General features: G+C 34.6%; 1 protein-coding gene across 2 annotated transcripts; it reads right to left on the bottom strand.

Annotated features, from left to right (window-relative positions):
* Positions 1-1,001: 1,001 nt before the first annotated feature.
* On the bottom strand, positions 1,002-26,691 carry LOC127731981 (uncharacterized). 2 transcript variants are annotated; one of them, XM_052240971.1, is made up of 6 exons: positions 26,636-26,691; positions 23,995-24,073; positions 20,880-20,990; positions 4,914-6,680; positions 4,311-4,814; positions 1,002-2,705 (listed from the first exon to the last, which is right to left on the bottom strand). In XM_052240971.1, exons 1-6 carry the CDS (start codon positions 26,672-26,674, stop codon positions 1,300-1,302), a joined length of 3,906 nt encoding a protein of 1,301 aa, XP_052096931.1. In that variant the 5' UTR covers positions 26,675-26,691; the 3' UTR covers positions 1,002-1,299. The 2 variants fall into 2 exon arrangements, with proteins under 2 accessions (XP_052096931.1, XP_052096930.1); XM_052240970.1 differs by having other exon boundaries at positions 4,311-6,680.

Here is a 26,691-nt window from a genome sequence, read left to right on the forward strand (position 1 = left end):
ATGTATGTAACCATTGTAACCTGACTTCCCCATGCATGTAACCATTGTAACCTGATTTCCCATGCATGTAACCATTGTAACCAGCAATCCCCATGTATGTAACCATTGTAACCCGATTTCCCATGCATGTAACCATTGTAACCAGCAATCCCCATGTATGTAACCATTGTAACCTGACTTTCCCATGCATGTAACCATTGTAACCAGCAATCCCCATGTATGTAACCATTGTAACCTGACTTTCCCATGCATGTAACCATTGTAACCTGATTCTCCATGTATGTAACCATTGTAACCAGCAGTCCCCATGTATGTAACCATTGTAACCTGACTTCCCCATGCATGTAACCATTGTAATCTGATTTCCCATGCATGTAACCATTGTAACCAGCAATCCCCATGTATATAACCATTGTAACCCGATTTCCCATGCATGTAACCATTGTAACCAGCAATCCCCATGTATGTAACCATTGTAACCTGACTTTCCCATGCATGTAACCATTGTAACCTGATTCTCCATGTATGTAACCATTGTAACCCTCATTCTCCATGCATGTAACCATTGTAACTAGACTTCCCCATGCATGTAACCATTGTAACTAGACTTCCCCATGCATGTAACCATTGTAACCTGATTTCCCATGCATGTAACCATTGTAACCCTCAATCCCCATGGATGTAACCATTGTAACCCTAATTCACCTAAACCGTTGTAACCTGACTGACTTATGTAACCTCACATCGATTAATAAAGGGGTTGCCATGGTAACATGATGGCATAAAGGATTCTTGCATGTGTGTAACCAGTGTAACCAATGTAACCATTAGGCCAATGGAGGTTACAAATGTACCAGGATTTGAGAATTTCTGAATATATGATGATTTATGATAGTTTGTATGAGTGTAACCAATGTAACCAATGTAACCATTAGGTCAATGGGGGTTACAAAACAAGGTAACTTAATTCTGGTGCACATTTTGTGCCTTATATGTCAATGGATGCAGTGACATGAGTTATGACTTTATCTAAGATTCCCACGATCTGTATTTCTACTTAATGATCTTAAGAGCTTGTTATAAAAGCATGTGTATTGCTGTTAATTCGAGTTAGTACTCCTCAAAGACTGAAATAATTGCATATTGAGAAATAACTGCTTCTGGATTTGCAGGTGATTTGCTATTTCCTAGAGGAGTTGAAACACAAAAAAATAACGAACTATTGGACTGTACATCTTAACACTAGTAATACATTAAAATCTTAAATTGTAACAAAAAAAGCCTTAAGATCAGATTAAACTAGTAGTAGGTATTCTGTATAGTCTCTTCGTGCACAAAATACAGACGAGATATATCGACAGTAGACTGACCATCGTCACCAAAAGTGTCTACCTGTCTGCCAAGATTGTGGTCAATCATACTTGCTGCCTGTCGGCACTCATTGCGATCAGTCAAATTTGATTCCTGTCTGCCAACATTGTGACCAGTCATTCCGACTGTCTGTCTGCCACCATTATTTCCAAACTTACTGGCCGCATGCTTGCCTATATTGTGACTTTTTAACATATGTCTAAGTAAACTATGTCTGTGTTTAAAAGTGTTCGAACATATGTCACAGTGATAAGCGTTATATTCTAAATGTGTTGTCTTGTGTTGTTGTAGACTTGCAGGCTGAGTAAATCCTTTACCACATAGAGCACATAGATATGGCTTAAGCCCCGTGTGTATGAGCTTGTGGTTCTTCAGAGGCCCACTCTGGCTAAACCCTTTACCACATATGTCACATTTATAAGGCTTTTCACCGGTATGCGATCGCATGTGAACATTTAATAACGAGGCAGTGATAAAACCTTTGCCACACAGTTCACATAAGTGTGGTTTCTCTCCCGTGTGTGTTTTCGTGTGTATCAGCCAAGCACTTTTCTTATCAAACTCTCTATTACACACCTCACATTTGTGAGTTTTTTCCCCGGTATGTCCTCTCAGGTGTTTCTGTAGATGTTCCGGCCTGACTATTATACCACATACTTCACATGTTATATTACCAGTGTGTATGCTATCAACATGTCTTTTAATCGAGCGTTTCTGTTTGAATTCTTGACCACACACTTCACACACAAACATTTTACCAACAACATGTGTTGTCATGTGATTTTTTAGATTCACCTTTTGATGGAACACTTTATTACACACTTCACAAGTAAACTGTTTCTGGGTTGAATGTTTTACGTTAGTGTGCCTAACCATGTACCTTTTCAGTTTAAACGCCATACCACACAGGTCGCACACAAAGTTGTTTTCATTCGTGTGTGTTTTTATATGAGCTTGTAGGTTTGCCGATTCTCTAAACTCTTTCCCACATATATCACATTTATGCGTGACCTGGACGCCAGACCTATGTGTTTTTAGATGAGTTTTGTGGTTTGACTGTTCACGAAATTCTTTGCCACATACCTCACATTTATATGGTTTTTCATCACTGTGTAACTTCAGGTGGTTTTTCAGGTATCGTTTCTGGGGAAACCCTTTACCACAAACATCACATGCATAGGTTTTAGTTGAATGTGTTTTTCTCTTATGAACCCCTAAGTACTTATAGGTAGAAAACACCTTTCTGCAGTCGCCAATATCACACCTAAACCCTTCTGTCGTGTCCGTCCTTGTGTTGTCTGCAGCACCATTGCCATCATTTTGTCCACCAGAGCCTGATAAGATAGGATAAAACAAGTTACTAGTGTTAATGATACAAAATGTAGAAATATTCAACTGTATATGTGTCACCCTGTCATTTTATGAACAGAGTTGGAAAAAAAATCATGATTGTCAATAATATAATGGGTATTAATATGATGATTTAAGACGGAACGGGTAAGAAATGTTTTGGCACATATATGTATCTTGACATCTTTGTATGTTCATGGAATTTTAGATTCCACTAAATTTGTTTCTTTAATTGTATTCCCTTCCCCTTCAACATAGGCGGATCCGGGGGGGGGGGGCTTTCGAGGGAAAAAAATTGGTTGATTATATAAGGAATCACTGAAGCAAGACTCGAGCGGGGCCCCTCTAAGGCCATACCAAATACTAGTAATATATAATTGTCATCTGCACTAGTAAGTTTAATAAGGTTACATGAATATAACATGCTGCAGAATTATTTTGAGATGACAATATCACAAGCTAGTTATAATATCATAAGAATGAGTTTAAGAGGTAGGTGTTGTACAAATATATTGAGATCATGGTAAGATCATCCGTAGCATCTGAACAGTTGCAACTGGCCAATATGTTTGGGCATTAATTTGAAAAATCCATGTAGGAGAACTTTTTAATAAACTTCACTATTGTTCTTTCTTTCGTAGCATGCTTCAATAAAAGTTAAAATGAAATTGTTTTTTTTTGCCTTTTAGACTTGTTGAAGACTTTTGGGGACGTAACAGTTATTTTTATCTTTCATGTCATGTCATGTGATTTATATTTGATCTAATTGTAATGTTATTATGTTTGTTGTATCGGATACATTCCATATGTCTTTAGATTATAAAATATTTTGAAAAGGAGTTACATAACCGTAGTATTATAATACTTTTAGGTTATTTTGTTCCTTATCTACTGCTCTTCTGATTGATAGAAAATATTTTAATTCTAGACTTGTTTAATTTCACATAACTATATGTATATCCTTAAGGGCATACGATACAGTTACAGGGGAGGTAATGACGTTGTTAACGTAAAATATTATTTCCCCTGACGTCAAAATATGACATATCGGGAAAAGATGCATTTTTCGACTGATTTTTATCATTCAAATTGATTTAACTTGAAATCGAGTTCATGGACCACCTGTTTTTAAAATGACATTTGGTTTAACTATGTATGAGGATTATTCGTACCAATTTTCATAAAAAAGTCAATAATGCAATTTTTCCAAATTTGATAAATATACAGCAAAAAAATTACTTTTTTTTTTCTTATTTCATGAACATTTGATAAAAATGAGTAATTTCTATGAACAAAATGCACAAATTTATAGGATACTTATAAATAGCTTGTGTTTATCTTTGAAAAAACAAAAAAAAGGTATGTAAATCTTTCGAATGGAAAAATACGTCAACAAATCCGAATTTTGAACAAATATCTGAAATTTCGACCTCATTTTACACAAAAAGTAGCACAGGAAGGTATATTTTTTATTACAGCTATTTATTTATCGGGTAAAAAATAGCCTTTATGCAAATTTTCATCCAAATTTCAATATGGGATCAAAACTGTATCGTATGCCCTTAAACAACAATGTATAGACTACTTACTTGATGCCTTTGAATCTTTACTTCTAGAAGTTTGGTCCTCCCTATCAGCACCATCAATATCAACAATGGTCTTTACTGCTTCACTAGTTTCCTTGAACTCAATGTTCTTGTCTTCATCTGACGAAGATGGGTAATCCCTATCCATATGACCCATATCAAGAATCTTCTTACCTGCCTGACAGGTTTCCATCGGCTCCCCAGTCTGATCAATATCAGTAATGGCATCGACTGCTTCATGCGTTTCCATTGACTCCATAACCTCATCTTCGTCTGAAAATTCAACTTCAGCAATATTTTCAACTAGCATAATTGACTTTTCTTTTTTTGAAGCTGAAGTTGAGGCATCATTAGGAGTAAAGCCATCATTGTTAATACCGTCTGTAGCTGGAATAGAGCTTTTTACACCTGATTGACCTGACCTTGTTGACATGGCGGTTTGAGCGTTATTATGAGTATAACCATCCTTGATGATATTGTTGGTAGCTGGAATAGAGTTTGTCATACCTGATGAACTTGATGTGGTTGCCTTAATAGTTGGAACGCTTTTATGAGTATAACCATCCTTGATGATATTGTCGGTAGCTGGAATAGAGTTTGTCATACCTGATGAACTTGATGTGGTTGCCTTAATAGTTGGAGCGCTTTTATGAGTATAACCATCCTTGATGATATTGTCGGTAGCTGGAATAGAGTTTGTCATACCTGATGAACTTGATCTGGTTGACTTAATAGTTGGAGCGTTATTATGAGTATAACCATCCTTGATGATATTGTCGGTAGCTGGAATAGAGTTTGTCATACCTGATGAACTTGATCTGGTTGCAATAGCAGTTGAAGTGTTATTCTGAGTAAACCCTTCCATATTAATGCTGTCTGTAGCTGGAATGACAGTATTTTTGAAGCCTAATTGACTTGACTGGGTGACTGTGACAATTGGGGCGTTATAATGAGTATACCCCTCCATAAAGCCGTTGTCCGCTTGGACTACAGAGGTATTTGTTTCAGATCGTCTTGACCTGGTTGCCATGACAGTTGGGACTTTATTATGAGTATACTCCTTCATAATGCTGTTGTTGGTAACTGGAAGGACAGAGTTTTTCACTCCAGAGCATCCTGATCGTGTCACCATGCCAGTTGGTCCTTTTTTGTGAATATATTTCTCCTTCACTTCATTTCCAGTATTTACACTAAATGGAGTAGATGTGGTTGTTGAATTTACAGTTTGTTTATATTTCTCCTTGACGCCACTCCTAGTCTCCACGGTAAACTCATTTGCTTTCAACTGTGTAGGTATGGTCGTTGAATTTATATTTGGGTTATAAATGTAATCATCATCAGTCATGTCAGTGTCTTCAGCCTGTATGGCAGACATATTTTCTCTCAATGAGTTTGATGTTTCCTCGTTTTCTGGGAGATTATCTATTTTCTTCATTTCACAGCCTGTAGTTTGCATAGCTAAATTGTTGACATCTAACAAACTTGAAGAAGTAGATGCAACAGAAGTTTTGCATGGTTGAATATCACAGTATTTTCTTTTGACTTTATATATATGATTACTACCTGTAGTTTGAATAGTCCAAATATTTTTATTTAACATGATTTGTGCAGTAGTAATGTTGTTAGTTTGATTATTTATTGCTTTGTCTTTTTTGCTAATGATTTTTTTGTCTGTCATATTCCCATCCAAGGTTGTTGATGCGGCCGTATCATTTTTAGGTGGATTATTTTTTGCTTTGTCTTTATTGCCTATGAGTTGTATGTCTGACATATTCCCTTTGAAAGGTGTAAATGTGCCAGTTGACTTGACACTTTTTTTCGGCGTCTTCTTGGTATCACTGTCTGTAATTTTTGTAGTTGGATTATTTACAACTGGCATGACTGGTATTAATACAAACTTCATAATGTTGGTAGATTGGATATTTTCTGATGTTGCACACTTTTCTAACACTACAGTTTCACCATGTGTTGTTTTACCATTCTGTTCACCTTCTAATACCACAGTTTTACTGTGTGTAGTCTGAGCAATCTGTTCACCTTCTAATACCACAGTTTCACTATGTGTAGTTTCCAAATTCTGTTCATTTTTTAACACCACAGCTTCACAGTTTGTAGTGTCTACATTATGTTTGAGAATTTCTAAGTCCTTAGTCTTTGGTGTTGGTTCGGTATTGTCTATTTTAGTCATTTCTTCTTCATTTAATGCAGGCAAAGCATTTCTAGACTTATCCTGATTTGGCTTGATCAAATTTGCAGGATAATCTGTAATGGCCATTTGAATAGTATCTGACAGATTTGTGTTGTTCTGAAGTGCATCGTCATGACCGTGTTGGCTACTTTGATTTGATCTAGAAACATTTCCACTGCTGATATCTGAATTAAAAAAATATGATATTGTACATCTTTAACCAAATATTAAGACAAATAATTTATAATTCAATTGATCTCATGTATAAATTGAATTGTGAGCTCAATTACGAATTTGGAAAATTGAAATCGGATAAAAACTGGGTTTTCTGGAGAGGTTGGCTTCCCTCCGGTGCCTTACACAGGAAGGTCAGAGGCCTAAAACTTGCAAAAATAGTGCAAACCCGCAGGCATATAACTACTGATCCTAATTATTATTGAAATATGTATAGGAAACGACTACTTCCGGTTTCAGCTTCAGTTGAAGTCAAAAATCGAAAAAAAAATTGTGAAATTCCGTATTTTGGATCCAAATGACCTTCTTTAGACTGCTGAACTAAGTTCAGATTCACTCCCACCTAACAAATGTTGAGGTCAATTTGTTAACTGGTGCCCACTCCAAACTTGGGGTCAATTACATTGGAATGTAATTAATTGAATTACACATTACATTGCAAAAATGATCAATTACACTAATTACCATTACACAGTTTTGGCAATGTAATTCATTAAATTACAATTAGTTTACCAAAGCAATTAATTAAATTACACACTACATTTTATCAGAATTGTATAAACCAATATGTTATGTACAATGTAAATATATATAACTTGTCTCAAATTTAGCCCAACAATGTTAAATCTTCTTCCCTCAGCTGAATTTGACCTCTTGATTCTTTATATATATATCGCATGAGCCAAGGCACAGTGTTGAAGACCGTACTTTGACCTATAATGGTTTACTTTTATAAATTGTGACTTGGATGGAGAGTTGTCTCATTGGCACTCATACCACATTTTCTTATATCTATTGTAAGCTTATGTGACAATTTGGATGTAAAGTGTTTTCATTTACTTGATAACTGGTATTTTTTGTCAGCTTTTGTCTTTTGTCATTAAATTTCTAAACTTTTCAATTTTAACTATTGCCAAGCTATATATATGTCAAAGGCAACAAACATCACTATGGCATCCGTTTTTGTTTTTTTTTTTGCATTTGGTCAAATACCATTGAATTTCCTTTCATTAAGGTAGCCATTTTTTTGTTATTTAATTAAAAGTTTTATATAAATTACAAATTTATTTTGTTCTTTAAAAATTTCAAAAGAAATATAGTTGTAATAACATTGAAAATAATTGCAGTATAATGCTTCATACATTTGTATACATTTGCTAATTAGATAAAATACATGTAATAGTTTACATTGTCCCTAGGCTGTTTTACACACATATTAATCAGACTAATTGCCATTTGTTTTTACAGCTGATAATTTTATTTCTATAAACTTATTGTGTATACTAATTTGACAAAATTAGTGTGTGCAAGGATTTAAAACATGTTTACCTTCATGTAAGTCACAAAGTCAAACTTCCAGATATTTTAGAAGTACATTGATGGCAATTTGCTCTAAAAGTTTCATTAGGATTTGTTGGTTTCTCATTAATATATGTGAACTAAATATTATTTTACAATTAATATTAACATAATTTCTTATGATTAACATCAAAAATTACATGCACATGTAATTGAAATGTAATTGAAAAGTAATTTAGCATTACATGCTTTTTTCAATGTAATTAATTAAATTACCATTACATGTGATTTTAAACATGCTCAATTACACATTACATTCAATTACATGGAAAATTGTAATGCATTATACTTAATTACAATTACATTTTCAATTACCCCATCCCTGGTCCACTCGACATGCAAACTACAGCTGGATACCTATACCAGCATCCCTGGGTCTTAGGGGTCAAGAATAAGGATGAAAAATCGTCAAAATTGACGCTTTTGGCACCTGATGACCAACTTTTTGGCAAATTCCCGCCCACCCTTCCCCGCATCCTCACAATTTTCTAAAACCTCCAGGACTAGCAACGGCCATTCACCAACTGAGTTCCCGACGCCATTGGGAGTAGTAAACCTTCGTCACCTAGCTCTGACAGGTAGGAAGCCAATGGAAATGGTACAGAATCTAGTGTGGTTTCGTCCATTTGGGAGAACAATTACTGACTTGTAAATAATAAACACAAAAACCTTCTTATATTTCTATAAATAACTTTAATAAATTGTACTTTCATTTTCCATATATATATACTGTAACTATCCAGCTACATTCAAATTTTTTTCTGAATGAACTTCTCACTCATTATGACGTCAATGTTCTGTACCTTCACCCTGTACTTCAGGGGTTCTCATTTCTATGTACCTTGTCCTGATGACGTCAATGTTCTGTACCTTCACCCTGTACTTCAGGGGCTCTCATTTCTATGTACCTTGTCCTGATGACGTCAATGTTCTCTACCTTCACCCTGTACTTCAGGGGCTCTCATTTCTATGTACCTTGTCCTGATGACGTCAATGTTCTCTACCTTCACCCTGTACTTCAGGGGCTCTCATTTCTATGTACCTTGCCCTGATGACGTCAATGTTCTGTACCTTCACCCTGTACTTCAGGGGCTCTCATTTCTATGTACCTTGTCCTGATGACGTCAATGTTCTGTACCTTCACCCTGTACTTCAGGGGCTCTCATTTCTATGTACCTTGTCCTGATGACGTCAATGTTCTGTACCTTTACCCTGTACTTCAGGGGCTCTCATTTCTATGTACCTTGTCCTGATGACGTCAATGTTCTGTACCTTTACCCTGTACTTCAGGGCTCTCATTTCTATGTACCTTGTCCTGATGACGTCAATGTTCTGTACCTTTACCCTGTACTTCAGGGGCTCTCATTTCTATGTACCTTGTCCTGATGACGTCAATGTTCTGTACCTTTACCCTGTACTTCAGGGGCTCTCATTTCTATGTACCTTGTCCTGATGACGTCAATGTTCTGTACCTTTAACCTGTACTTCAGGGGCTCTCATTTCTATGTACCTTGTCCTGATGACGTCAATGTTCTCTACCTTCACCCTGTACTTCAGGGGCTCTCATTTCTATGTACCTTGTCCTGATGACGTCAATGCTCTGTACCTTCACCCTGTATTTCAGGGGCTCTCATTTCTATGTACCTTGTCCTGATGACGTCAATGTTCTGTACCTTCACCCTGTACTTCAGGGGCTCTCATTTCTATGTACCTTGTCCTGGTGACGTCAATGTTCTGTACCTTCACCCTGTACTATAGGGGCTCTCATTTCTATGTACCTTGTCCTGATGATGTCAATGTTCTCGACCTTCACCCTGTACTTCAGGGGTTCTCATTTCTATGTACCTTGTCCTGATAACGTTGATCTTATCGGCGAAACATGTTGACCCAACAAATTATAGCAGTTTCTTTTAAGTGTTGTTGTCAATCCAGTACCTTCATCATGTTCATGATTATTTTAATTTGACGACCCTGCATACCTTTGGTATCCACTTAAGGAGACGTTACCCAATCTAGAAACATGTCGATACAACAAATAATAGCAGTGTCTTTAAGTGTTGATGTCAATCCAGTACCTTCATGATTATTTTAGTGTATTTTAATGATTTAATTGTTTATCTTTATCAAACTTTTAAATAATCAGTTTCAAATAGCATTCATTCCATTTTGGCCATTCAAGCTTCATTAATTTTTAGCTTACTATTGTAAGTGTTAGTTTATGTATTAATTGTGTTTCATGCACTCAAATAAAGTTTGACTCCAAATGTTTTATACATGTGAAAGTTATCAAAGGTACCAGGTTTATAATTTAATACTCCAGACGCGCGTTTCGTCTGAGAGGTCGTCAAATTCTCTTGTTTCAGGTTTGATGAAATTGATATTTAAGGTAAATCGAGCATATACCACTGAGGTTCTTTTACAAATCTTTATTTTTTTTAGGTAAAAATGTATAACTTGTATGATATCATTACAGTTTTTTTTTTTCAAAATAATATAATGTATAAAATTGAAAAGATTTGCATTGATAGAAAAATGACAGCAAATGGACCATTTTGGCGGGAAATAAATCTTCAGAGAATTTCAATAGAAAACAATAGGAAATTTTAGTTTATTCAAAATAGCAGGAAAACAAGAATGGTTACCTCAAGTTTTCTTTTAAGAATATCGAAGTGTATCAAATTAGCAATCTTTTCACCATTTTATATGAAATTGTATCTGCTATTTTTACAACACTTGCATCGTTTAATAATAATTAGGTGTAAAATCTCTATGTAACCAGTTAAAAATTCAGTGCAAAGGCCTTTTTTTCAAAGATGTATAACAAAACTAGATGCTTCCAGGAGCCTGAATCACTCACTTGGACACCTGAGCCTACACGACTAACAATCAGATCTATTAGTAATTAACCAAAATAGACAAAACTAGACCTCAAAGGGGCCACACAAAATTGACATTAAAAATCTGGAAAAAGCTAATTATAACTATAAAATGTGTCAGTAAGACCACAGATATCCCTACTGTAGATTGCACTTTCCACAAGAACTTAACCAAAGCGTGAGAACGGACGAACAAGGGTAACTTTCCACAAGAACTTAAACAAAGCGTGAGTAGGGACAAACAAGGGTAACTTTCCACAAGAACTTAAACAAAGCGTGAGTACGGACGGACAAGGGTAACTTTCCACAAGAACTTAACCAAAGCGTGAGTACAGACAAGGGTAACACTATATGTCACGTCTACATTCATGGTCGGGATATTAAATAAAGGCATTTCGCTGTTCGAAAGTCATAAATTGATACTGAGAAAACAAATCGGGGTTACAAACTAAAACTGAGGGAAACACATCAAATATAAGAGGAAAACAACGAAACAACAGAAACACTAAAGTGCAACCAAAAACCAAACGACAATGCAACACACACAGAAACGAACTGTAGGATAACAATTGCCATTTTCCTGACTTGGTACAGGACATTTTAAAACTAGAGGCTCTCAAGAGCCTGTGTCGCTCACCTGTATTTACTGATGCTTTGGAAATCATGTAAAATAAGGTTAAAATCACAATTAATAGTATTATATATTAGATATTATATTGATATCTAAGATAATAACAAATAACTGCAAAATTTTTGTAAAATTACTATCTCAGGGGCAGGAACCCAACAACTGGTTGTCGGATTCGTCTGAAAATTTCAGGGCAGATAAATCAAAATCTGATGAACATTTTTGCCACCCGTCAGATTTGCTCTAAATGCTTTAGTTGCAGAGATATAAACCAAAAACTGCATTTTACCGTTATGTTCTATTTTTAACCAAGTCGGCCATGATGGTTGGAAGGCGGGGTCATCGGACAAATTTTTTAAACTAGATACCCTAATAATGATTATGGCCAAGTATGGTTAAATTTGTTTCAGTAGTTTCAGAGAAGAAGATTTTTGTAAAAGATTACAAAAATTTACGAAAAATTGTTAAAAATTGATTATAAAGGGCAATAACTCCTAAAGGGGTCGACTGACAATTTTGTAGATCTTACTTTGCTGAACATTATTGCTGTTTACAGTTTATCTCTATCTATAATAATATTCAAGATAATAACCAAAAACTGCAAAATTTCCTTAAAATTACCAATTCAGAGGTAGCAACCCAACAACAGTTTGTCAGATTTGTCTGAAAATCTCGGGGCAGATAGATCTTGACCTGATAATCAGTTTTATCCTATGTCAGATTTACTCTAAATGCTTTGGTTTCAGAGATATAAGCCAAAATCTACATTTTACCCCTATGTTTTATTTTTAGCCATGGCGGCCATCTTGGTTGGTTGGCGGGGTCATCGGACACATTTTTTAAACTAGATACCCTAATGATGATTGTGGCCAAGTTTGGTTAAATTTTGCCCAGTGGTTTCAGAGGAGAAGATTTTTGTAAAAAGCTAACGACGACGACGACGACGGACGCCAAGTGATGAGAAAAGCTCACTTGGCCCTTCGGGCCAGGTGAGCTAAAAAAATGGTGGATTGAACCTGGTTTTGTGGCTAGCCAAACCTCCCGCTTTTATGGCAATGATAAATATAACACTAAAATGACAACATTACATGACAGGATTACAATACAAATAGAAATGTGTTACTATATGAATTGCAAATTGCTGAGTGTTGGTTTCTGACATCACAGTGCCCCAATTGTGTTCTACTCTATAAACTGTGTCGCTCAACCGATGAAAATACTTTTTGCTACTCAAATTAAACAAGTAATGTAACATCTGATTTATAAGTCACATGTATTCCCAAAACGTCCCCCATAACCATCTGAGTGAAAACCTATTCGTTCTCCACCACCATACCCTTATTTTGAGTGTGTATGACAAACCAGCAGGCAACCAAAACTAGAGGCTCCAAAGAGCCTGAATCACTCACCTGGATACCTTAGCCTACATGATTTTGGGCTATCTTATAAACCAAATTCGACAAAAATGAACCTTAACTCCACCATCAGTACTTGGATATTGACGAAACTTGGCAAGCAAAAAGAGCCTGGTATACTGATCTGCTCAGATATTTACATGAATTACTTATCTCTTATATATATAGTTTTCATGATAATATCCAAATAAACCAAAAATCGTCAAAAAATTACCTTTAAGGGGCCACAACACCTTCTAGTAGGATGCCCAATCAACGAATTTGATCGATTTGGGTTAACGGAATAACACACGGCTATATTTTATATCATTGGAAAGGGGAAAACAAACCTCATCGAAATATCGTTGTCGTCGTTGTCTGCAACGGTCACGTTTCTTTGTAATCAGGGTCAAAGGTCAAAGCAAAACTTCCACGAAAATGCAGAGTCACATTTGGATAGCTTATTTCTCCTATATATATGTGTTTGGAGCAAAATAAATACAACTAATTTATAGAAAAATATCTTTTGTTTCTACATTTAGAACTTATTTTATATTGGTATCGCCAAAAATAACTTTAGATTGATATTTTTACCTATAGGGTGCAAATTTGAAATTTTCAAACATCTGTTAAATAACAGTGAATTTGGCCAATTTCAATTTCAAAATTCGGAATTTTTATATTCAATTCGTTACAAGTAAGATCTAAAGATTTTTTCTAGATCTTAGCTGTAATAGTTTGTCGAATAAAAAATGTGTTTTTCACGTCTTTTGATAGTCAGGTGTTTGTCAATTTCTAGGTAAATATTAAATTTCTGTTATTGAGTGTGAAAGCGTATATATTATTGATTTGTTTCGAAACTTGTGTAACATAAACGTCGAACTTGGTTGAATATAAAGCTCTGTGTATAGCTTTGCTTTACAGAAGTAAAGATTACTGCAAACGGAGAAAAAGGAGGGGGTAAAGTTATGAGAAGAAAAAAATCTGTTAGAAACAGTTAAAGCACCCTATCCTACATAAACAGATGACTAAATGAGCAACAATTGGCTATAATGTTTACAAGTATTCAAAGAATATAATCAGGGAGAGGGTTATGTACAGTACCGATGTATTTTACAAATACTTACAAACAAAAAAGGCGTGAGATACCAAAGGGACATTAAAAACTTATAAATTAAAGACAAGCTGACAACAGCATGGCAAAAACACGAAAAACAAGTGCAAATAGAAAATTATGATCGAAGCTAGTATTAGCTACTACGTTTTTTTTTGTTTTTATTTTTACATATCTTCCCCCACTAGATAGATGATTACTATATTTTCCACGATTTCAAAATTTAGTAGATATTTTATTTATTGTTTAGAAAATATTATGGAGTGCTTAATTTTCATTTGATTTCTACCAATGCTTAAGAAGGTACCAATAGAAAAATTAAATATTATATATCGTCATCTTCGTCGTCATCAATGTTTCTAACTGCAAACAGACAAGTATTTACATTTTGACATATAATGTCGTTTGCCTGACAAGGGCATATATCTGTACATGATAGATTTTGTTCGAAGCAAAAGCAACCCTTTGAACACACAGATTTCCCAGAGTGCAAACTAAATCTTCGAAATAGACAGGAACAAGTTTAATCTTCTTTTCCCATCCGAAATGAAGAGGAGAATGTAAGGGTAGTTTTGCTATATGGGACGACATCCAAATATATGTCTGGAGTGAAGCTCCAGGGGTTCAAATTAGCGGTGGTCTGAGGTTCGTGGCCTTCCCGCCGGTAGTTAGCTAGACCCGACGGACTTTCGTATTTTGCAGATTTAAAAAAAATCGAAAGCATTCTGAATGAAATTAATAAATTTAGTATAAAAATTATCTTCAAATATGTGATTTTACTGAAAGGAAACTTTTGAGTTTGCTAAAATTCTTCACAATATGATTTGGTGTGTAGTCATGTGACGGGTCGTCGTACGAGATACCGCGAATCTTGAGAATATATTATTCAATTGACAAACAGAACTACTATTAAACGGCATGAGTCTTTTTCGTTTTGGGGTGACCTCTACTAAAAGAAAACCAGATGAAACAGGTGAAACATCGGTGGTGACTGATGAAAAGCAGCCGAAAAAAACAGGATCTTTCCAAAGACCAGAAATATGATCGGGAAAAGAAAGAAGGCAAATTTTTGCCCCAGTGGAAGGTTAATCGTCCTTGGCTTAATTTCGACGAGACACCTGGTCTAATGGAGTGCATGTATTGTGTCAAGTATCCCACACACAGTTAAAGGGAAAGTGCCCTGGTTCGGGGGACTAAAAACTTTAAACTTGACCCCATCAAAAATCATGAAACCACCTCCCAGCATCTATCGTGCCAAAAACAGTGGCTAAAAGAAACGGATCCAAAATTTGACAAAAAGGTCGAGTTGTTATCTGACACAAAGTTAGGTCAGTGTGTTCTGAAGCAACAATTAAGACCAGAACAATTAAAACGATATAAGGTTTTATTTAACACAGCTTATAGTGTGGGGAAAAAAGGGAAGCCTTTTTCCGACTATGAATTTATTTTAGAGGTACAGAAAAAATTGAGGTTGATGAAGGAGACCAGTATTCAACATTGAGGGATGTAAACTGTTCCTTAAATGGATATCTCAGCAATTAAGATCACAAATTGTTTCAAGTTTACTTGCAGCACCATTTGTTAGTATTTTGTCAGATGGTAGTACTGACAGGTCTGTTATTGAACAGGAAATAGTTTATCTCCGGTATGTTGACCAGTGTATGCCCACCACTAAAATGATTAATCTTATATCCTTAGAATCAGCAACAGCAGAAGGGATTTTCAACGCAATTTTTAATGCTCTTAAAATTGTGGGCCTAAATGAGGAAAAGATCCGCCATGATACCCCTGGTCCTAAACTTATTTGTGGTAATTTCGACGGAGCTTCTGTTAATTTTGGTAACAAATCTGGTGTCTTCAAAAGATTGAAAGATGAGGTGAAGCAAGCAATAGGTATTCACTGTATTGCTCACAAACTTGAATTGGCAATACTAGATGCAAATAAAACTATTCTATATATGTCAACATTTGAAACCACATTGAAAGGGGTTTTCAAGTTCTACTATTATTCCCCTAAGCGCAGACGTGAACTTACAGATATAAGTGAGATTCTTGATCAAATTCTTTTGCACTTTGGTGATATAAAACAAGTACGCTGGTTGTCAAGCAAGGAAAGGGCAGTAAAAGCAATGCTTTCAAATTATGAGGTTGTTGTAAGTCATCTAGAGCATGATTTTGTTGCTGGATCCCGTGCTGATGATGCAAATAGAGCAAAAGGGTACCACACTGTTATTACATCTGTCAAATTTCTTAAGTTTCTTCATTTCCTGATGGACTACCTACCAATTGTGGCCAAGCTATCCAGCACTTTTCAACTTGATGATTATTTAGTTATAGAACTAAATAATCATATCGAAGCAGCAATCATCCATCTTACTCAATTGAAAAATGGTTATGGCAAATATTGTACACAATTTGCAGAGAAATTTGATGTAACAAACAAAACATTTGGGGAAATAAAAATAAGTACAAGAAATGTCCAGTCTGTTGACATGAAATCTGATAAAGATTTCCATGCATTAACTGATGGTACCATCAAATATATTGAATCAAGATTCAAGTCTTTGAATGAAAAACCCCTCTCACTTCTTCAGATATTAAATTTTCATCAGTGGCCTCTTGGCAGGGGATTTGAACTTGCTGAATTTGGTAATGACCAGTTAGTAGAATTGGTAAATCAACCAGAGTTTAGAGAAATATTTTCTGATACTGAAAAGGAGCAAATAAAATCTGAATGGACAGAACTTAAACTTTATCTAAGCAGATTTAGGGCAAATCCATTGTTAAATATGTACAGTATGGTGTTACAAAACAAAGCTGCCACAAGGAAAAATGAGGGTGCAGTACTTGGTGCTTGTCCTACTTTAGTTGAAGATGAAAGTCAAACACTGTTGCTATTGAGAAGCTAATTTATTGGTTGTTTACTATTTCATCATCTACTTGCGGCTGTGAGAGGGGTTTTTCCTTAATGAATACACTTAAAAGTAAATTGAGAACTAGATTAACACAGGAATCTCTGCAAAATCAGCTGTATATCATGAGTGAAGGCCCTTCTATTAAAGAATTTGAACCTTTACCCAGTATAATGTATTGGTTTGAGAATAGCACCAGAACCCCTCACTGCAGTGGGCACAAATTAAAGGGGAAAAAGAATGAAACAGAGGAAGAATTTGAACTGCCCATGTCTGGAAAATGAGTTAAAATAACTGATTCAGTTTTAAGTAAACATAATAAGAACTTCAAATGGCCATATAATGACAATGCAACAATTAATTATCATTTTAATTTATCTATCTTCATAGTTACAATACTAGATGTTTTGATTTATTTGAGACTGAATTAAAGAAAATCAGTTTATAAACTTTACTTACTTATTTATGTTACAGAGTTATATTTTACTTCAGTGAAATACATTATTTAACAATTCAAACATTAAAAATATGATATAAAAAGCAGTAAACTCACATTTTTACAAACAGCACAAAGTCATATAATCAAACAAAGAGTTAAGATCATACCAAATTTGCCAAACTGATTTAGTGAACATAGTATGCATGGTTTCTTTTGGGTTTTTAGATATCAAACCTTTAAACAGTAAGAAGTTAGAACTGATGAATGCTTTGGAAGTGTAAGGACTTTTTCTGATTTTTTATAAATTCAATTTCAAAATTCAAGTTCATTTAGAATTGGACCTTCTAAGTCTTAAGGAGGACCTTTCAGTTTTTTTGGTCAAAGGTCCTGGACCTTCCATTGCCTAAAGTTAATTTGAAACCCTGAGCTCATATCACATGTTTTTTAATGGTAGATTCACAATGAGGAAATTTGACAAGGGAGAAATTTTTAATTGTAGCTGAAATTTTACCCTCAATTTGTTTAGGTCACTATGATCTGTTTTGAGTTTTGAATTGAGATCGTGCAACCTAACAACAAGATTTCAAGCTGCATCTATAGATTCATTGATGTCACTATTCAAAAGGTTTGACAAATCGGTGAAATCATCTGGGTTGTCCTTTAAGACTTTAAAAAAAGTGCGCTTACTGATCCCAAACAGGGATGACATTGTATCGCATCCTGTTACAGCATGTGTGGCTGGTAGAATGTTACAGATGACAGACCCGAGACTTTTACATATTTCGTGGACAGGTATATAGCGGCGCAAATCTTGTGTGCAATTTATAGTGCCTGTTTGAAACTATAGCTCATGCGTATGCTGCATGAAGGAGAAGTAATGAACGCATAAGATCAGTACATCTGTATCTGGTGACTTTATTATTATCCTACCCTTGATTCCTTTCACACCGAACTCTTTGTCTACATGAATAGCATGTAAATTCATGCGAGTATCTGCTTCATCGTGCGTAAAAAATAATTCTTCAAATCTGAATACTCCTTCTGACATATTTAGGGGCAGTGGAAGTGCCAGCTAGATAAGTGACTTTCTCATGTGTCATAGTAACTGTTGATCTGACCTGATGCTGAACAATTGATTCCCAAGAAATCTGAATCAGGCCTGCTTGTAATCACCGACTCCAAGAAACTTTTTTCCAATCAGGAATTTGACGACCTTCTATATATGACACTTTTACAGACGAACAAGAACTTGATTCAGCTTTAAAATGACTGCAGTTGTGTCTGCTAGTGTACGATTTATAGCAAGAATGGTGGTACATTATTTTGTAATCAGCAGTACGAAGGTGATCTAGGTCGGAAGCATCATGTAATATACTAAAATATACATCTTTCTGTGCTCTCATGGCCTCAATAAAGCTTCTTTTTTTGCTAATTCCTCGCATATTAATAAGCAATTCAGTAGAAGTACCCTGACATATAACACACTTATCCCATTGTATTTTATTCCTACTTCGTTTAGGGTTTGATAGGCATAGTTTAACAGGACTGTGAATGTGTTCCATATTCCGGGTTTGAAACGTGACCAAAGGATTTAATTTGTATATTACAATTATAACAAATCTATCAATTCAAAAAAACAATTAAAGTTATAAAAACCAACCTAAAAAAACATTTCCTAACAAAACAACCATATTCAAACTTACTGGACTATTCAAAACATACAAATCGACCATACAATGAGCAAAAAAGAGAAATGAAGTGAGTGACAGTTATCCTAGTTAATGACCTGATAGTGTAAACTACAAAACAATTAACGGCACGAGATAAGGCGTGTTTGAATCAAGGCAGAAATTTTGACTTAATTTGTGTTTTAAATTGCTATTTTCTTCTCATCGATTAACATTACACGAAAGATATTTGACACACATATGAACCATGATGTATTGCTTTAATGACAGTAAAAATCCCGTGAAAGTAACACATAATAAATTTTCTTTCGTTCAAAATGTAGTAAACTTCAGCTAAAAAAAGTCTTACTAAAATCATGAAATACTTAACTTAAATTATATAAATATTTTTAGCTTTCGTTAAATGATTAATTTAATTTTTAAGCTAAATGCTAAGTATAATTTGAACAAATAACACAGAGAGCAATAATTTTATTTTTTGTGTTGAAGATGACCTGTATGGTGCGGTTTCTTTTGGTACCCTAAGAAACCACAAAATTTTGAAAATGTGACCACGGTAGCTTACGACGACATTCATGATTGGAAAGAATAATAATTTTCCCATAGTTTGCATATAAATATTGCCGTGTGTTATCCGTTAACTTAAACTCGTTAACTAGACGTCTTTTTTTCGATACCGGACACCCTACCATTCAACACTACTCCGATATTGACAAACGTTTACAAGCAAGAAGGGCTTATTATACTGATCATTTCAGCAATTTACATTGATTACTTATCTCTTATAGTTTTCAAGATAATAGCAAAAATCGTCAAAAAATGGCCTTTAAGGGATTGCAACTCTACATTGGTACTTGGATATTGATGAAACTAAGCAAGCCAGAAGAGCCCATTATACCGATCATTTAGCATTTTACGTCGATTACCTTTTTCTTATAATTTTCAAGATAATAGCCAAATAAACCAAAACTTGCCAAAAAATTACCTTTAAGGGGCAACAACTCCACCTTCAGTAATTGGATTTCGATGAAACTTCTCATTCAAGTAGAACTGACCATGTTGGTCATTTGTAAGTATCGGCTTTTTCAGTATCCCATATAATTGCCCAAAATATGCATTTGACCCTATGTCCTATATTAAGCAACAGCGGCCATGTTTATTGGATGACAGAAAAAAATCAACACAAGTTTTAAAATAGATAACCTAATTATGATTGTGGCTAAGTTTGAGCCAAATCTGTTCAGTAGTTTCAGAAAAGAAGATTTGTTAAAAAGTTTACAACAGACGTGAAGGCAATAGCTCACATGGCCCTATGGGCAAGGAGAGCTTCTTGTAAGTACATGATGCTGAAAATGAACATGCACTCCCAAATTGAAAACCAAATGTCATTGAAATCGAAACATTTAAAGATTTTGGTGGCCATCTGAATCCAAAATAGATATTATTAATTCATTTTTAAAAGGGAGGGAATGGGACCCTCAGATCCCCAAAACTGTCAATTAATTCCTTAAGTCACCAGGAACAAGAATATATATGGTTTAGGATGGGGATCTTGAGGGTTTTTGAGATATGAAGTTATATTTAAAATGGAGGAGATGGGGTTGACCCCCCTCAGACCCCCTATAATGTCAATAAATTACTTCATGAGGATCAAGAATATATATTGTTAAGGGGTGGGGATCTCAATAGTTTTTGATATATACCACTCACTCAGTTAGATTCTATATTTTTTATCTTTACCTTTAGCATGTTCAGGGAAAACAGGCTGTGGTTTACATAACATGCATAATGTAAGAAGATCCTTGTATTTCTTTATGAGTTCCAATGTAATATTCTTCATCTCATTGGTACCTACAAAATATAAACAAACAATATGTAAATAAAAGAACAGCGTTCAAATGTCTCCCATCTGGCAGTGAAATTTTCAGAATTAAACAGGGCAATAACTGTTACAACAAGAGTGCACACGCTGAAATGTCTCACCTTCTTTACTAACCATTGATTTTATGTTGATAGTCCTAAATACAAAGCTTTACTACAAGTAACACATAAACTTAACATGATCCAAGAAAATGAGGTCAAGGTCAGATAAACCAAACGAGAAATACATGTACACCTCACAATCATTCAATAAACCAAACATAGTTGACCTATTGCTTATTGTTTCTAAGAAACAGTCTTAAACCAGAAAACTTAACATTGACCAATGAACCATGAAAATGAGGTCAAGGTCAGATGAACCATGCCAGACAGACATGTACACCTTACAATCAATTTAGGCATTAAATGTTGACCTATTGCTAATAGTATCTTAGATACAAACTTAACCATGAAAAACTTAACATTGACCAATGAACCATGAAAATGAGGTCAAGGTCAGATGATACCTGCCAGACAGACATATACACCTTACAATCCTTCCATACATCAAATATAGTTGATCTATTGCTTATAGTTGAAGAAAAACAGACCAAAACACAAAAACTTAACACTGAGAAATGAACCGTGAAAATGAGGTCAAGGTCAAATAAAACCTGTGACACTGACATGTACATCATAAAATATTTCCATACACCATTTATAGTTGACCTATTGCATATAGTATTAGAAAAAAAGACCAAAACTCAAAAACTTAACTTTGACCACTGAACCATGAAAATGAGGTCAAGGTCAGATGACACCTACCAGTTGGACATGTACACCTTACAATCATTCCATATACCAAATATAGTAGACCTACTGCTTATAGTATCTGATATATGGACTTGACCACGAAAACTTAACCTTGTTCACTGATCCATGAAATGAGGTAGAGGTCAAATGAAAATTAACTGACGGGCATGAGGACCTTGCAAGGTATGCACATACTAAATATAGTTATCCTATCATTCATAATAAGAAAGTAATTAACATTACAAAAAATGTTGACTTTTTTTTCAAGTAGTCACTGAACCATGAAAATGAGGTCAAGGACAATGGACATATGACAGACGGAAACCTTGTAACATAAGGCATCTGTATGCAAAGTATGAAGCATCCAGGTCTTCTAGCTTCTAAAATATAAAGCTTTTAAGAAGTTAGCTAACGCCGCCGCCGGATCACTATCCCTATGTCGAGCTTTCTGCGACAAAAGTCGCAGGCTCAACAAAAATGATGGTACAGCACTGAAATTCCAACTTGACCAAGGTAATACGGAATTACAACTATGATATAAATTTAAATAAAATCTATAGTCCGGCACCACATTGCGGCAGGGGACAAAAATATAGAAATTATAAGTAGAAGTATTTATTATAAGCATTTATCCATTACAATTAACACACACACCCAGGAAAGCAACTTTAGAAGTCGTAGATACTGAAGTGGGACAGGATGACAGACAGAAGAACCAAAAATTTTGAGGAATATTGCCAAATAACTAAACAAGAGTGCACACGCTGAAATGTCTTGCCTTCTTTACTAATCATTGATATTATGTTGAAAGTCCTAAATATAAAGCTTTATTAAAACTGTCACATAAACTTAACATTAACCAAGAAAACTAAACATTGACCAATGGTCCATGAAAATGAGGTCAAGGTCAGATGAATTGTGCCAGGCAGACATGTACAGTTAACAATTCTTCCATAAAACAAATATAGTTGACCTATTGCTTATAGTTTAAGAAAAACAGACCAAAAAACAAAAACTTAACACTGAGCAATGAACCGTGAAAATGAGGTCAAGGTCATATAAAACCTGCGTGACTGACATATAGACCAAAAAATATTTCCATACACCAAATATAGTTGACCTATGGCATATAGTATTAGAAAAAAAGACCAAAACTCAAAAACTTAACTTTGACCACTAGTACTGAACCATGAAAACGAGGTCAAGGTCAGATGACACCTGCCAGTTAGACATGTACACCTTACAATCATTCCATACACCAAATATAGAAGACCTATTGCATACAGTATAAGAAAAACAGACCAAAACACAAAAACTTAACTATAACCACTGAACCATGAAAATGAGGTCAAGGTCAGATGACACCTGCCAGTTGGACATGTACACCTTACAGTCCTTCCATACACCGAATATACTAGACCTATTGCTTATAGTATCTGAGATATGGACTTGACCACCAAAACTTAATCTTGTTCACTGATCCATGAAATGAGGTTGAGGTCAAGTGAAAACTGTCTGACGGGCATGAGGACCTTGCAAGGTATGCACATACCAAATATAGTTATCCTACTACTTATAATAAGAGAGAATTTAACATTACAAAAATTGATAACTTTTTTTTCAAGTAGTCACTGAACCATGAAAATGAGGTCAAGGACATTGGACATGTGACTGACGGAAACTTCGTAACATGAGGCATCCATATACAAAGTATGAAGCATCCAGGTCTTCCACCTTCTAAAATATAAAGCTTTTAAGAAGTTAGCTAACGCCCCCGCCCCCGCCGGATCACTATCCCTATGTCGAGCTTTCTGCGACAAAAGTGGCAGGCTCGACAAAAATTGTGTTTTCAGGGGCAATAACTCATACATGGGTTGTCTGATTTTTCTGAAAATTTTCAGGTAGATAAAATTTGTCCTTCTGATAATTTTTGCTATCAAAGTTTTCATCTGTCTTCTGTAGATTTGACCATAGCAGCCAAATACCTGCTAATATGTCATTTAGGGTCAATAACTTCTAAAGTACATATAGTAAACTGATTGTTCTGAAATTAGGCAGGTAAATAGATTTTGTCCATTTGATAATTTTTGCTGATCAAACGTTTCATCTATCTTCTATAGCTTTGGCGACAGTAGTGTAAACAGTTTTATTTTCGAAGCGTCATAAACATATATATTCTAACCTTCACAAACAACATCATTATCTATCCAGGCAAGGCAGATCACATGGGCTGTTGGGTAAATCACATTAAACTCCAACACCTGTAATAAAATACATTTATTTAAACACGAATCATGTGGGCTCTGATGATCGGGTATTTTAACGACTTTCCCTAACTCTAACGCTCTCACATGGCTATCAAAATTAATCATGTTAATTCAGAATTGTCTTTATTTAATTTTTTAACTAGTTTATAATTAGTTGATTCTGATTTATTGTAAAACAACTCACATGAACTGTTTGGTTGATATAGTATAATTTAACCCCAAAACCTGCAATTTTAAAAGAACCTTGAAAAAAACCTTTGTGGTTAGTCTGACAAGATCAGTCAACACTTCATTTCAAGGTTGGGCAGTTAACACCATTGGTTTTTAACCGGTTAAATTGACCCAGTCAATACTCCCAAAGTGGTCAATACTGGTCGATTGAAATTTTGCAAAAGAGTATTCTATCATTTTAAGTGTAAAATGGTATATTTTTGTGTTTAGGTAGAATAACAGTTTATATATATAGAGTGTCTACTTTATTTCAGTGTTTTTAAGGTTACCATGGTTACATACTGCTTAAAAGCTACCATATAGCGGGTTATTTTCGCAGGGTGTAAATTTTTTGCTTATTTTCGCGAATAGAACAAAATCGCCAAAATAAACTCCACCAATTTAAAAGTGTACTCACAAAGGTATTGATAAAAGTTTTGAATCCGCCAAAATATTTCGGATACCTAATTCAATGAAAATTAAGAAATTTTACATCCGCGAAAAATAACCCGCTATACAGTATTTAATGAAGTAATATGATACATTTCATTTATTATACAAAAATCAATAAATTCATGTTGAAATACTACATCAATTAAATTCATGTTAAAATACTTCATCAATTAAATTCATGTTAAAATACTATATCAATAAAATTCATGTTAAGATACTACATCAATTAAATCTTAAAATGTAAATGCATGTAGAGTTATTTGTTTCAAAAGAAAAGTATCAAAAGTGCTTTTTTACAGGTAGCTTAATTATTAAGAGCAGAACTGGTAACTTTACACCTGGCTGACAGGTGGCCAATTTACATGATTTACAACATTAATTACTAAATAATAAAACAACACCCTCTCACAAAAAGATAATTGGTCATAAAATAATATAAAGGGATAGTTTAAAACAATAAATGTTTAAAGGCTGAAGGACTCTTCATGTCTTCTCTCATATATGGTATCTTCCTAATGATTTATAAATATGTCCAAAATCAGCTCTTTATACTACCATTGTCATAAACCATGCTCACCAAGACAAAAACCCAAAGACCCTTTTTGGAACTTTCACACCATCGATGAAGACACCAGAGTCAGTTGAAAAGACTGCATTGCTGTAGTCAATGCCAAAGTAAAATACTTGCGGGCCAAAGTAAGAATGTTATTTTTTTGTTATAAAATAGTAGACAAATCTAATGTTAGAAGTCCATGTAAAAGAATAATTGAAAAGCCACTATGAAATTAATAGTACACATTTAATTCCCCCGGTTTGGAACCATTGTTCATATAATTTAACTTGTTCAAAATCCAATCGACCAGTATTGATCACTAATGACCAGTTAAAACCAGTATTGACAACCTTGCTTCATTTCATCATAAAAGTACATTTATTGTAAGACCAATTGCATAGTCTTGGATTTATAATAAGTACTTAGAGGGAAGTTATTTCAAAAGGGGCTTTTCCAGGAAAAAATATCCATTGGGATCAGAACCCTATTTATTTTAATTTATCTTAGATAGATAGGGGTAATTTTTATTATTTTGTATCTATTATCATGATAAAGTTTGTAAGGGTTCCACTGAACACAGTGTCTTGCCTACTTTTGCTGTTATTCGCAGGTTCAACAAAAATGAGGGAAAATATTATTAAAAATATTCCTCTCGATACTATCTTTTGATTGTAAGAATCTTCTGTCCAAGATTGGTAAAAATCCAGGATAGTTTATGAATCTAATAAATGTTTTAAAAACTTTAACTACAGACTGTATGTAATGATAACTGCAAGAAATACTAAGTCCATTAATAAGTAAAATACTGATAAAAAGGTGCAAAATTTTAACAAAGTTTACTTCTAGATACTAGTTTTTGATCATAAACAAACCTATGTCCAAGTCTGGTACAAATCCAGGATAGTTTAAGAAAGTTATTAAAATTTTAAAAACAAGAATGAATGTATTGTTTCCTGGCAGAAAAACTAAGTCCATTTATAAGTAAAATACAGAAAAAATGGATTTTTTTTTTTGATTTACTTCTGGATACTATCTTATGATCATAAACAAGCTTCTGTCCAAGTTTGGTACAAATCCAGTATAGTTTGTGAAAGTTATTAAAATTTCAAAAATCAAAAATTTTAACCACAGAGTGAATATTTGTGGACGCGGCCGACGCCAACGACGGAATGTAGGATTGCTATGTCTCTCTTTTTTGACCTAAGTCGAATGCTCGACAAAAATGGATCAAATCCAAAACAATTAAAATTTGAGAGGTTGTACCCCTTATTTTACTTTGAGAGCTAACCCTTCATGTCTTTAGAGTTTACATTTCCATTAAGTTTGTAAATCAGTATTACCTTTTCCCTAAAGCCATTCCAATGTTCTCGTAGTGGCATCTTCCTATTTCATTAAT

Source organism: Mytilus californianus, unplaced genomic scaffold (assembly GCF_021869535.1).
Source record: "Mytilus californianus isolate M0D057914Y unplaced genomic scaffold, xbMytCali1.0.p SCAF_21, whole genome shotgun sequence".
Lineage (NCBI taxonomy): Eukaryota > Metazoa > Mollusca > Bivalvia > Mytilida > Mytilidae > Mytilus > Mytilus californianus.

Excerpts from the sequence above, each read along its gene's own strand:
- LOC127731981 (XM_052240970.1), bottom strand. The coding sequence starts at position 26,674 with ATGCCACTACGAGAACATTGGAATGGCTTTAGGGAAAAG. Across the intron at positions 24,074-26,635 it reads GGAATGGCTTTAGGGAAAAG|GTGTTGGAGTTTAATGTGAT; the intron begins GTAATACTGATT and ends ATTTTATTACAG. Across the intron at positions 2,706-4,310 it reads TAAAGATTCAAAGGCATCAA|GCTCTGGTGGACAAAATGAT; the intron begins GTAAGTAGTCTA and ends CTATCTTATCAG.